The 11,597-nt window shown below is 51.4% G+C and overlaps 1 protein-coding gene across 1 annotated transcript in view; it reads left to right on the top strand.

The window, feature by feature from the left end:
- LCP2 (lymphocyte cytosolic protein 2) overlaps nucleotides 1-11,597 on the top strand; it is a 43,894-nt gene that overhangs the window by 15,583 nt on the left and 16,714 nt on the right. The window contains exons 4-10 of the mRNA XM_006735444.2: nucleotides 3,056-3,121; nucleotides 3,578-3,609; nucleotides 4,220-4,257; nucleotides 7,125-7,323; nucleotides 9,329-9,426; nucleotides 10,967-11,033; nucleotides 11,138-11,221. Of these exons, the coding sequence (XP_006735507.1) occupies nucleotides 3,056-3,121; nucleotides 3,578-3,609; nucleotides 4,220-4,257; nucleotides 7,125-7,323; nucleotides 9,329-9,426; nucleotides 10,967-11,033; nucleotides 11,138-11,221 (584 nt within the window). The remainder of the gene's footprint in view (nucleotides 1-3,055; nucleotides 3,122-3,577; nucleotides 3,610-4,219; nucleotides 4,258-7,124; nucleotides 7,324-9,328; nucleotides 9,427-10,966; nucleotides 11,034-11,137; nucleotides 11,222-11,597) is intronic.

Below are 11,597 nucleotides of genomic sequence, written 5' to 3'. Positions count from 1 at the left end.
CTACTCCTCCATCGCCCCCTCCTCCCACATCTCCTTCTCTTCCCCCATCTCCTCTTTGTTTTCCTCCTCCTCCTCTCCTCCTTATCCTCCTCCTGAAAATTAAAAAAAAAGTCCAAGAATACTAAGAAAAACAAAATTGATTTCATAACCTTTTCAGACTATAGGAATCACCAGGAAACTGGTTGGTGTAACTGCCCCCAGGCCTCACCCCTGTAGGTTCTGATGGGTTAAGTCTACAGTGAGCCTGGTAATCTGTGTTTGTAACAAGTATACCCGTGTAATTCCAACAGTCAGGCTGGTCAGGGACTCCCTCAGCAGGGCTAACCCTCTTACTTTGCTGGTGAGGAATTGGAGCCTAGGGAGGGCAAACGTCCTACTGGAGGTCTACAGTAGGCACGGCTTACGGGGCAAGATGTCGCAGTCAGACTCAGGACAAGGACCCACACTGTGTCTGCCAGCAGTACCAAGAAGGGCCTGTGACTGAGCAGTCAGAGACCGGCCCCCAGCATGCAGCAGGCTAGGACTGCAACTGCACTGGACCCACCTTGCCACATGGCTTGACTTCCTGCCAGAGGCTTCAGCCCCAACTTGGGGCCCCGTTTATCTCTACGACAAGGCAAAGCAGACAGAGTTATGTCTACCTGCTGCCCAGCGCTGGTGCTGAGTGAGGCCTGGGGTTTGTGGGGAGGAGGAGGAGGAATGAGTCACCTCCGGCCACGCACTGTCACTTGGGTCTCTGTGGGTGTGAGAGTGGGGGACAACTCTGAAGGTTTGAAACCACTTCCCCGCCCCGTCCATCAGCAGTGCCCCCAGCAGGCCTAGAAGAGTTCTCTGAGGCTTGCCAAAACAGGAGGGCCCTGGGAGACCCCGTCTTGCGGCAAGCTGGCCTGGTGGGCCCTGCTCTGCATTCTGTCACCTCTCTGCTGCTCTTCTGTACAGCTTGCGGTTTGACATTTCCTTCCTTAGCCAGTTAGAGCCCCAGAAGCCTCCAGCCTGGCTGCTAAAGATACTGGTAAGAAGAGCCACCGCAGAGAGCAGGAGGTCTTTTCAGGATCAAAGCAGCTTTGTGAGCTGGTCAGAGCCAGCCAAGCTCTTTCGGATGGGCCCTTCCTCGGGGCACTGCTGAAATGTCATCTCTGTGCCCAGGCCCACTGGTTTCCAATCCCAACGGCACCCAACGCATGCGTTCCCGCCCCCGCCCCCACCTCCGTCGCATGTATGTATACACAACACTTACCTAGAATTTCACTTCCTGAAATGTTCATTGTGTACCTCTTTCCACTCGCGTGTAAGCTCCTTGAGATCAAGGGCCTTTGCTTTGTTCATTGAGGCATCCTGAGCTCTCGGCAGAGTTCCTGGCACTTTGAAGGCCCTTAAGGCACACTGTTGAGTGAAGGCATGCCTTCGTGGGAGGGACTGTGGCAGCCACCACGGCCTGACTCGGCCAAGATGTGGGCACCAACAGGGCTCCCTTGGCGGCTCTGAAGGATCCGTTCCCTCCCAAATGTCAGAGGAGGGAGGAGAGGGGCTCCCGTCGGCTTCTCAAAATAATCGCTTAAAGGAAACAAAAGAAGTGTGTCACAAGTGCTCTGGTGGTGTGATCAGGAGGCCGCTGCGAAGTCCCCACTCCTGATTTAAAGCAAATCCCAGCAGTGACATTACAGGGGAGGACTAAACCTTACCCTCCTTCCTTCTCCATCCCCTTAAGTCCCCAGTGTGTTTATAGAACGTGTCCTGTCATTCTAATGAGGAAGAAGGGCTCCAAGCCGCCCAGCGTTCCCTGGGACCATGGAGAAGTGAGGGGTTAGGAGCCTGGGGGGGAATGATGAGGGAAGCAGGGAGTAGTGGATGCTAAGGACCACCTTTGCCAACTAACAAGTTTGTTTTAGGCCAAAGTTGTTACCTTCACTGAAGGAATGTAGATCCTGGCTCATTGTCGGATGGGCCACGGGCTCAACTGCCTCAGCTCCCAGGAAGCTTGTAGCATAGAGGAAATTAACATGAGGCCCTGGTAATTAGGGAGCCTGGCTTCTGCGGGGGGTGTGTTTTGTGGGGTTCCTGGAGTTCCCTGATCACTAACCCACCCTGTGAGCCTCTGTAGCCTCATCTATAAAATGACATTGGGTTAGATCACCTTTGAGGATCCTCCCAGTTGTCTCCAAATCTCTAGGAAATACTGAGCTTGTGTACTAATGAGGGTTCCCTTGGTCTCAGCAGTGAGTGCTAATGAGGGCTGGAGTCTCCTGTCCTGGAGACTTGAGAGACCCCATGGATTGGACACTGACTGCTGGGGTGTGCTTGAGGTGTCATCCTGTTCGTGAAGGCCCTCCCTGTTCTGCGGTTTGAGGATTTGCTAGCTCACAGCACCCAAGGACTAAGAGTATCTCCAAGGGTCCTGGCCAAGGTTGGCCTCGGGACATGGGTGAATCAGGGAGTCTCCCACTCTGCGGGATGTGCCCTGATTGGGAATGCTTCTCCAAATTTTATAAAAATCCATGTCACCAAGGAGGAGGCAAGGGGGGAGGGGGGATGAAAGGAGATACAGACCAAAGGACAGCTCACCAGAGCTCCTGTCAAGCTCTGCAATGAACAGCTGATTCCTCTAGGTTTCAGAGATGGTCTGAGTGTTCCTGGAAGCCTGACATGACCACAGGGATGTTAAACCAAGAGTCAGGGGACCTCAGACCCAGGAGCAGTAAGACAATAAAATACACAGTGGTTGTATCCAGGTTGTAAGGCTCCAGAATTTCAGAGAAGGGGAGCCAGGTGAGAACGGGCAGGTCTTCACAGATGGTCTTTGAGCTTCACTGAGGAGGCTGAGCCAGCACAGAGGGCCTGCTGCACAGGAGCAGGGACCAGGGAGGGGATGAAGGTGGGAGGAGGTGAGGAGCAGACGCCCAGTGGAGGGGACTGGCTGGAGGCCAGAGGAGGAAGCTGGTCTAGGTCGGCCCAGATGCCCAAGGTTACGCAGATCAGGGAACTCCAGGACTAATGGGAAGGTTGGACTCGGGGAGAGATGATGGTTTTGTCACCTTATCTGTCTTTTATCTCGTAGGATTCTCAGTAAGTTGAGTCAAGAAATCAACAAGAATGAAGAGAGAAGGAGCATCTTCACACGCAAGTGAGTGGGGGAGCCAAGAGTCCAGTGACACTGTAACGAAACTCAAAGAATTTTCAAACCCAAGTTGAACCTTCAATGGGAGGCACAGGACTGTTTTTGCCCCAGTTTTTGACCTGCAGCACTCCTTCAGCCCCAGGGTCTTGAAGCTGGTGCCAAGGAGGGGAGGGAGAGTTCATTTTCTCTGCCCGGCATCCTACCCATGGGTCTGTGACTTCAGGGGAACTTCCCCTAGAGAGTCAGGCAGTCATGAGCTCCCAGTTATTCCACTAATGTGACTTTGATAATTTCCAGAATTTTCGGGCAGCCTGGCCCAAGGTGCTAATCAACAAGGACACCAGTCCTAGATGGTGAGATACACCCCCTACTGGGGGCTCCTCTCGCAGGGCTGGATTGAAGAAAGAGGGAGATGCCCCTAAGCCAGTAACACCATTAATGCAATGCTGTTTGCCTTTGCAGACCCCAAGTCCAGCGGTTTCCTGAAGAGACAGGTAAAGGTGTCAGGGGTGGGAGTGATTGCTTTCGGAGGTGACAGGTACTTCGATTCTTCTGTCTGCCGGTTCCTGGGGCTCCTGGGGTATTGTGCAGGTGACCTTATTCATCTGCCTGTCAGGCAGTTCTTTCCCAGAGAGAAGTTTGGGTCCAAGTTGAGAGCAGGAGAGGTGTTACTATGCCGGGCGCCTGGTTTACGGCCCCTACTTAGCTGGGAACCTCTACAGATCTGAAATGAGGAATGCTGTGGGGAAATGTGGGAGGATCCAGGCTTTGACTGAGCACCTGAGCAAAGCCAGTGCCCCTCCATCTGGGTCTTTAAATCTTTCAATAAGCTTTAGGGATAGGTCCCCAGTGTCTGTGTATTTTAAAGCCCTCTGGGTGACTGTTCTGTGGTGAAAGGTTGGGAACCACCTCTACCTTCAGGTAGAATGAGCTGCTCAGGTGGAAATTCTAGAGCTGATATGAAACCAACCCCCAGGTATGAGAAAGGTAGGATGAAGGCCTGGGATGGACAGTGGTGTGAGAGCACATCAGATGGGGTGCTGTTTTGACTTTTCTTCTAGAGGCTTCTTTTGGTACTGATGAGGGTGTGATCTTCTTCCACAGAAAGCCATGAAGAGGACAATGGGGGCTGGTCATCCTTTGTGAGTACGGTGTGGGCTCTCCTACCCTCACAGCGGTTTGCAGAGCACCTTTGTAATAAGGGACTAGCATGATGCCAGAAGGAGCAAGATGCCAGTATTACCCTCCCCTGGATGTCATCAAATGTGTTCTCTAAAGGTCAGGCAGTGAATATTTCCAGCTTTGCCACCCACACGGCCTCTAGCTCGTCCACTCACCTCTGCTTTTATAGCACCCTAGTAGCCACGGATGACAGCTGAACAATTGTGCTTGGCCGTGTGCCAATAAACCTTTATTTACAAAGACAGATGGTGGGCCGGATTTGTCCCACGGGCTGGAGTTTGCAGATCACACCATTAGTCACTATTATCACCCCCACAGCAGGGCCTTCCCAAACTCCCTCCCCTAGATGGTATACACTGAAGTAGCTTAAAATAGATTTTCTCATAGACTTAAGTCCCCACTGGTGACAGAGGGAAAGGGAGTTCAGAATCAACTATTAGCCCTGAAAAGACCTCAGGGAAAGTCCAGTCTAATTGGGTTTTTATGTTGGAGGGGTCACAGTGACCCCTTTGAGAGTCTGATGACCTCTGGATATCCTCTCCCCAGAAGACTGCATTCACAGGCACTATGCATGAAGCTGGACTCTGGCTAAGCACTCGGTTATGGCTCGGAGCCCAGCGTGCTCATTTTACAGATGAAGCAGCTGAGCCCACTGGAGAATGGGACTTCCGTACTAGTTAGAGGCAAGCCTGGGACCCAGGTGTCCCGATCCTCAGTCTAGTGGTCTTGCTGGTAAGCAGCCGCCTCAGTGCCTTTAGGAAGCAGGTAGAGCATCCCTCGTCTTAATGGGATTCTGGCAAAAGGAAGCATTGCATTTGAAAAATGCTAGCTAAGTCTGTGCTTTCTCTAAGAAGACAAAGGAATTGGACAGATTTATTTTGTACAAAAGGGAAAAGACCAGAGTTTCCCCCAAACTGTGTCCAGTTTTGCGCCGAAGCTGCATCTTTACCACTGCAAAGGGCCATGTGGTGTCTCCCTGCAGGAGCCCAGCCTGAGGCTAGTGTCCTTCACCCTCTCCACGAACACAGGCTTTCCATTAGCCCCTGCCTCTAACACTCGTGGGCTCCAGTGCATGCCCAGCCCTGCACAGGGCACTAGGCGAGCAGGGATGGAGACAAGGCACCCAACCCTGTGAGCATTTTACAGCATGGATAACACACGGCAGAATATGATTAAGAACAAATACATGCATGCAAATTTAGGAGCCAAATCATTGGGGAAGCCCATTGTTCGAGAAGTGGAGAGGAAAAGACTCTTGTTGAGAAGGGCTTCCAGGGTAAAGCCTGGTAGAAAGCAGGAGCAATGGGGCCTGGGTGTGCAGGCTGAGACAATCTAGGGATTCCTCTGTCAGTCAAGGGCAGTCAGTGGGACCACTAAGGAGACAGGTGGAGGCTACTATTCTCAAGGCCCCTGATTCAGAGGTTCCATCCCCTGCTCTCAAGTTATAGGAACACAAAAGACAGGATGAAGTCTTCTTTTTTTTTTTATAATAAGACTATCATTATTATTCTTTTTTTTCATTTTTTTCAAATATTTCATTTATTTATTTGACACAGAGAGAGATCGCAAGTAGGCAGAGCGGCAGGCAGAAGGAGAGGGAGAAGCAGGCTCCCCGCTGAGCAGGGAGCCCCATGCAGGACTCAATCCCAGGACCCTGGGACCATCACCTGTGCCGAAGGCAGCCGCTTAACTGCCTGAGCCGCGCAGGCACCCCCAGGATGAAGTCTTTCTCAGAGTTCAGGAAGACACTCAACCTCACTTTGCCTTCCAATATTTTAAAAAATGTTCCTCAAATCAAACATGAACACAGGAATCTTTCAATTGAACAACTTAGACAGTCTTGCTTAAGTCACCTAGCAAAGCTGTGAGGATTTCTAGGCTACCGGTACTCACTTTTCCTCGCCAAGATGCAACCTCCCACGGCTTCTTTCCATACTGCCCTTGACTTTAGAGAACTGCCCTGGGCTCATTTATTGCCCACCCGACTTTGGCACGAGAGTTATAAGGCGCTCGTCCCACGCGGCTGATGATGCCACCTCTGCTTGGGAAATCATTACTACGACTGTCCATTTTCATGAGCGGCCTCAAAGGCAGTCACTCATTCCCCAGGGCTCACTTTCCGAGAGACCCACAAAGAAGCACACATAAAATAAAACGCAACGCTTAAAATTTAGAAAGAGAGTCTCCTCCCAAAAAGCAGCTTTAAACTCAGTGTCAGATGTCATGAATAATAAGCTGTTGTTTCTCCACACTCAGCTCTCAGCAAAAAGGATCGCGTAGCCCTGACTCTCCCCTCTCCGACACAATTTAATCTGCCTTCTAATTAACAGGCTTTGGTTATCTGGTTTCCCCATTAGCATGGCCTTCCACACTGCACTAGGCTATAATGAGAAGAATGTTTTGAGCACAGGCACACCAAGAACAGAACTGACAATTAACTAGCGGCATCGCAAATGCTCCAGGCATTTAGTCTCCCTCTTGGTGATGCCTGGAATAAAAAACATGTTTACTCAAGACAGAGCTGGCTCTCCCACTCTTCTATTCCTGTGCCCTCCTCATTTCTTCTGCTTTTCTCTCTTGTGCAAAAAGGCGTAGAAGAAAATGCACTCGCCTCGTGGCCTAAAGGCCTTGATGGAGGTTCCAAGTCCTGTGCTTTTGCACTCCCCAACCTCAGTGTCCTCATCTGTGAAATGGGAGTGACCATCCTGCCGCTGCCACCTCCCTACCCCAGGACCCTGGCGAGGCTTGGCAGGGAGAGAATCTTGGCGGGCACCAGGGTGCCACGGAGCCTCTACAAACTGGTCTGTCCCCGTCACTGTGTTGGCAGGATGAAGATGACTATGAGAGCCCTATCGACGATCAGAACGAGGATGACAATGACGACTATGAGTCCCCCAACGAGGAGGAAGAGGCGCCCGTGGAAGATGATGCGGATTATGAGCCGCCGCCCTCCAACGATGAGGAGGCCCTGCAGAACTCTATCCTGCCTGCCAAGCCTTTCCCCAACTCCAACTCCACGTACATCGGTAAGGCCCTGGCCGCCTGCACCGGCCGTGCGGACCCACACGAGTCCAGTGCCCATGCAGCACCAGGGGGCCCGCTAACGCCAGCTCAGCGGCTTCCCGGCCGCGTGGCTCTGGGCAGGTGACTCCCCCTCTCTGGGCCTCAATTTCCTCATCTGTGAAATAGGATAATAAAAATGTAGACCGCAGAGCTTTGCTGGGAGGATGATAACTACTGCAGACAAATCATTGTCTGTGGTGGCTGATACCAACACTGAACTTCCACTTACGGGCATCTGGCAGTAATAACTCATTTTGTGTAGGACTTAGGGACTCAAGAGTACCTTCCTGTTTCTCCCCGTCTTCCGACCAACTCATGGTTACATGGCACTTTCACCCACACACTGCCACGGTAAACGTAACCATATTAAGGGGGTTTGACCATCACTTAAGAAAATTTAAACACTATTTAAGATTTTTACCGTCAGTCTGCTCCTATCAGCCTGTTTCTCCCTCATTCATTCATTTCTCCATTCAACAACAACGACCGGTCTCCTCTTGTGAGCCGGGCAGCATTCTGAATGCCGAAATGTGAACTCATCAGGAAAGAAGACAGAGCCCCCGCCTCGTGGGTCTTACCCGCTAGGAGTGGTGGTGACAGAAAACAGGCTTCTGCACGCTTGCACAGCCGAGTGTCACAGAATGAGCTAGAACGTTGACGATCTAGACCGTGAACCAATGGATACTGCTCGTCCTTTCTGCTGTATAACACTTTTGCCATGCCAAAGCCCTTGCACAAACACTGCTTTGTGTTTTTAAGCACACTGTGTGATACAGGGAAGAAGGATCGAGCCTATTTCATATACGGGGAAACGGAGGCCCCGAGACGACATGGATTATTAAGTCATTGCTTAGGTGCCAGTTCTGGAGACAGAGTGAAGACAGTCCTCACCACCGAGATTTCATAGTCTAGTGGGTGAGGTAACCTCCAACGCATGCAACACAGATGACTTAATTAAACCATGATCTCTGCAGGTGATAGACAAGTGCGGGTGATAAGGCTGGGGCATATGCCTCGCCTGGCCTTGCTTCCCTGAAGATATGAGATTTAAGCTGCACTTTCACAGATGACTGGGAGCTGGCCGTGGAGTGGGGCGGGGGATATGGGAAGTGAGGGTGGATATTTTCAACAGTACGAATGGCCGTGCAAAGGCTCTGAGGCTCGAGGGAGCAGAGCATGTCAGAGGCGCTGAGAGCTGGCCAGTGTGGGTGGAGTGGCATCAGATTAGACCAGGCTTGCCCAAGTTCTGAGCCACACTCTCTGTCGAAGAGCAATTCCTCTCCTAGGCTGGGACTAGGGTGAGCAACAGAGGCACCCAGGGCACAGAATATAAGGAGGTCCTCAGTCATAGTCCTGGCCTGGCCTTTCCCCCCCTCACAGGGATGGGACATGGCTAGCCTATCAACTTGGCCTAAGGATACATCAGTGGGATCAGAATACTGTGAGTTTCTGTCCAAAGCAAGTGCAAGTAACCAGTTAAGATCTGCAAATCTGAGGCTCCTTGCTGGTTCAGTCAGTGGAACCTGTGACTCTTGATCCCGGGGTTATCAATTTGAGCCTCATGGTGGGTGTACATATTACTTAAAAATAGAATCTTACCAAAAAAAAAAAAGTCTGTGATTCGGTAACAGGAGTTGGTGACCAGCCCTTCCCTTTAAGGGAAGAGACAGCAAAAGGAGGAAGTGGGAGGGGGAGGTCAGTCCAGAGCATTTGTGAGGGGAACGAAGGGGACCTACGACCTGAGCCATGAAGGCGGAGGTTAACGCTGCCCTGGCACCTGGGTGTGTGTGTGTGTGTGTGTGTGTGTGTGTGTGAGACTCGGGCGGGCTGGCCTTGGCACTTGCAGGGGTCTGCGGGATGCGGCGCCCCCGGAGCGCAGAGGTGCTGCTCTTCCCGGACAACACAGCCTGCCTTGGGGTGGCATTTCTGCTTTCATTTCACCACCCTACTGCTCTTGCCCTTCCGCAGACCGGCCCCCCTCCAGCAAAGTCCCTCAGCAGCCGCCCGTGCCCCCCCAGAGACCGACAGCCGGGTTCCCTCCTCCGTTGGCAGGCCGGAGTCACGCGGTAGGCCTCCCAGCTTTCTTCACTGGTGCTGTGTCCACTTTGATCCCTCCTTTGCCAGAGAGAAGACTCTACGTATCTTTACCCAATGCTGACTAGTAAGAACAGATTATATACAGGCTGGGAACATGCAAACCCAAGCACTCGCGGTGTGGGGGGTGGGGGTGGGGGTAACATACATACTAGTGCATATCATCGGCATTTTCTTTTTACCCAAAACAATTTAAACTACTTCAATAATGAAGTATTGCTGTCCCACTTTTGAAATTAATAAAAATTGTGAAATAAACCCGAGGGACCAAGGTCAGTAAATGGCCCCTACCGCTATCGCGTGGGTCCCTAGCACCTTCTCTCGCCGCAAGACGTGCGCCACCTACTGGCCAGAGGCGGAAATTCCGCGGGCCGGTGGCTTGAGCCGCCAAGGCTTACAATGCAGAGAACCCAAGGGCAGAGAGAGAGGCAGTAAACCGCCGTTCCTCTTTCTTCAAGCTTACAGCCTCAGGTCCTGTGGGTCCAGTTAAGTACCCAGAGAGACCCCGAGAAATTCAGGCTAATATGTCAATAGCTGGAGATGTGTTTTCTTCATAAGGGATCGGAGCACTTTAACCGCAGGGTAATTGCCAAAGTGTCAGGGCTAGAAGGAGCGAGAGAATGTATTTTTCCAAAATCTCAAAATGCAGACCTCACCGCAGTTGGGACCTTTCATCTAAGCATACATGGCTTCCTCTTGCTTGTGCAGTTTTCTTGCAAAGGGGGCTCAGGGAGCTGAATTGATCTACAAAGCATTTTGCTTTGAAACCTGAAGGCTTCCACCTCCACTATCGGGGTGCAGAATTCTCTCATTCAGTCAACAGACAGTTACTAGCCGTTACTGTGTGCCAAGCAGCGTTCTAGCTGCTGGGAATAGAGCACGAACAAGACAAATAAGGTCCCTTTGCTTTTATAAATTTTCAATTTTGGTTGGGGGAGGCAGATACTAAACAAGTAAGCAGATGTATGCACAAGACAATTTGAGTAGTAATGTGTGGTTAGGGAGACAGAGAACCCAGTAACTTGATGATGGGTGGGAAGGTGACATTGAGCTGGACAGAATGGGCCAGTTGTGGCAGGAGCCAGGGAAGGAACATTCTAGGCAGAGGGAAACACAAGTACCGAGATTAGAAGGAGGGCATGAGTTTAAGATCTTGCAGGAGCTGTAAGAGGACACTTGGAGTGGGAGCCCAGTGGGCAGTGGAGATAGGAGTCTAAGATAAGAAGGAGCTGGAAGGGTGGACACACGGCGAGTTTTTATTGTGTTCCTAATGTGATAGGGGCCACTTGAGGGCTTGGCAGGGGAGTGACATACTCACTCCATTGCCATGCAGATAATACCTCGGATTAAAGAGTGTGGGATGGGGAACTCAGGTAAGAGGTTATGGTCCAGGAGAGAAATGACAGGAAAGTGAACAGAGTCAGACAGATTTGGAGCGATAAGGCCCCAAGTGAGAACTTGTGGATGTATCCTAACGAGATGCTACCTAACATGTGGATCTTTTTTAAACAGCCACTCCCCCCACCCCAACCAAACCACGAAGAGCCTAGCAGAAGTAGAAACCATAAAACAGCAAAGCGTAAGTACGGGGGCTGCCCTCTCTCACCCACCAGCGCACCTGCTCCCTCAGCCCCAACCAAGTGCTTTCTTCTTGTAATTGACTTCAGTCTTTTTCCCTTCCAGTCCCTGCTCCTTGCATAGACAGAAGCACGAAACCTCCCCTCGATCGTTCATTAGCCCCATTTGACAGAGAGCCCTTCACACTAGGTTGGTATCTCTCTATTTGATGCCTAGTAACAATGGCCAATATTTATAGAGCGCTTACGGCATGATTTTCACACGCACCACCACAATCATAATGGTACCATGATGTGGGACTATTAGCATCATCCTCATATCATAGATGAGGCAACTGAGGCCCAAAGAGATAACTTTTCCAAATGACTCAGCTACCCAGTGATAGGGGTAGAGACTCAACCCAAGGTCAGGCTGGCTGCAGAACTCCCGCTGTCAGCCCTGGGCTGGGCTTGCTTCTACCCGGGTGCCGTGTGTACACATATCTCATTGTCCTCCCGAAGGATGGTGCAGGAGGCAGTGCAGTGCAGAGGGAGGGCCTGGGCTGAGACAGGAGGTCTGGGAGAGC

The sequence above is a fragment of the Leptonychotes weddellii genome, chromosome 7 (assembly GCF_054177405.1).
Source record: "Leptonychotes weddellii isolate Sample4059 chromosome 7, ASM5417740v2, whole genome shotgun sequence".
Taxonomy (NCBI): Eukaryota; Metazoa; Chordata; class Mammalia; order Carnivora; family Phocidae; genus Leptonychotes; species Leptonychotes weddellii.
Note: the sequence above shows the minus strand (reverse complement) of the source record. Positions and strands in the feature narration are given on the sequence as shown.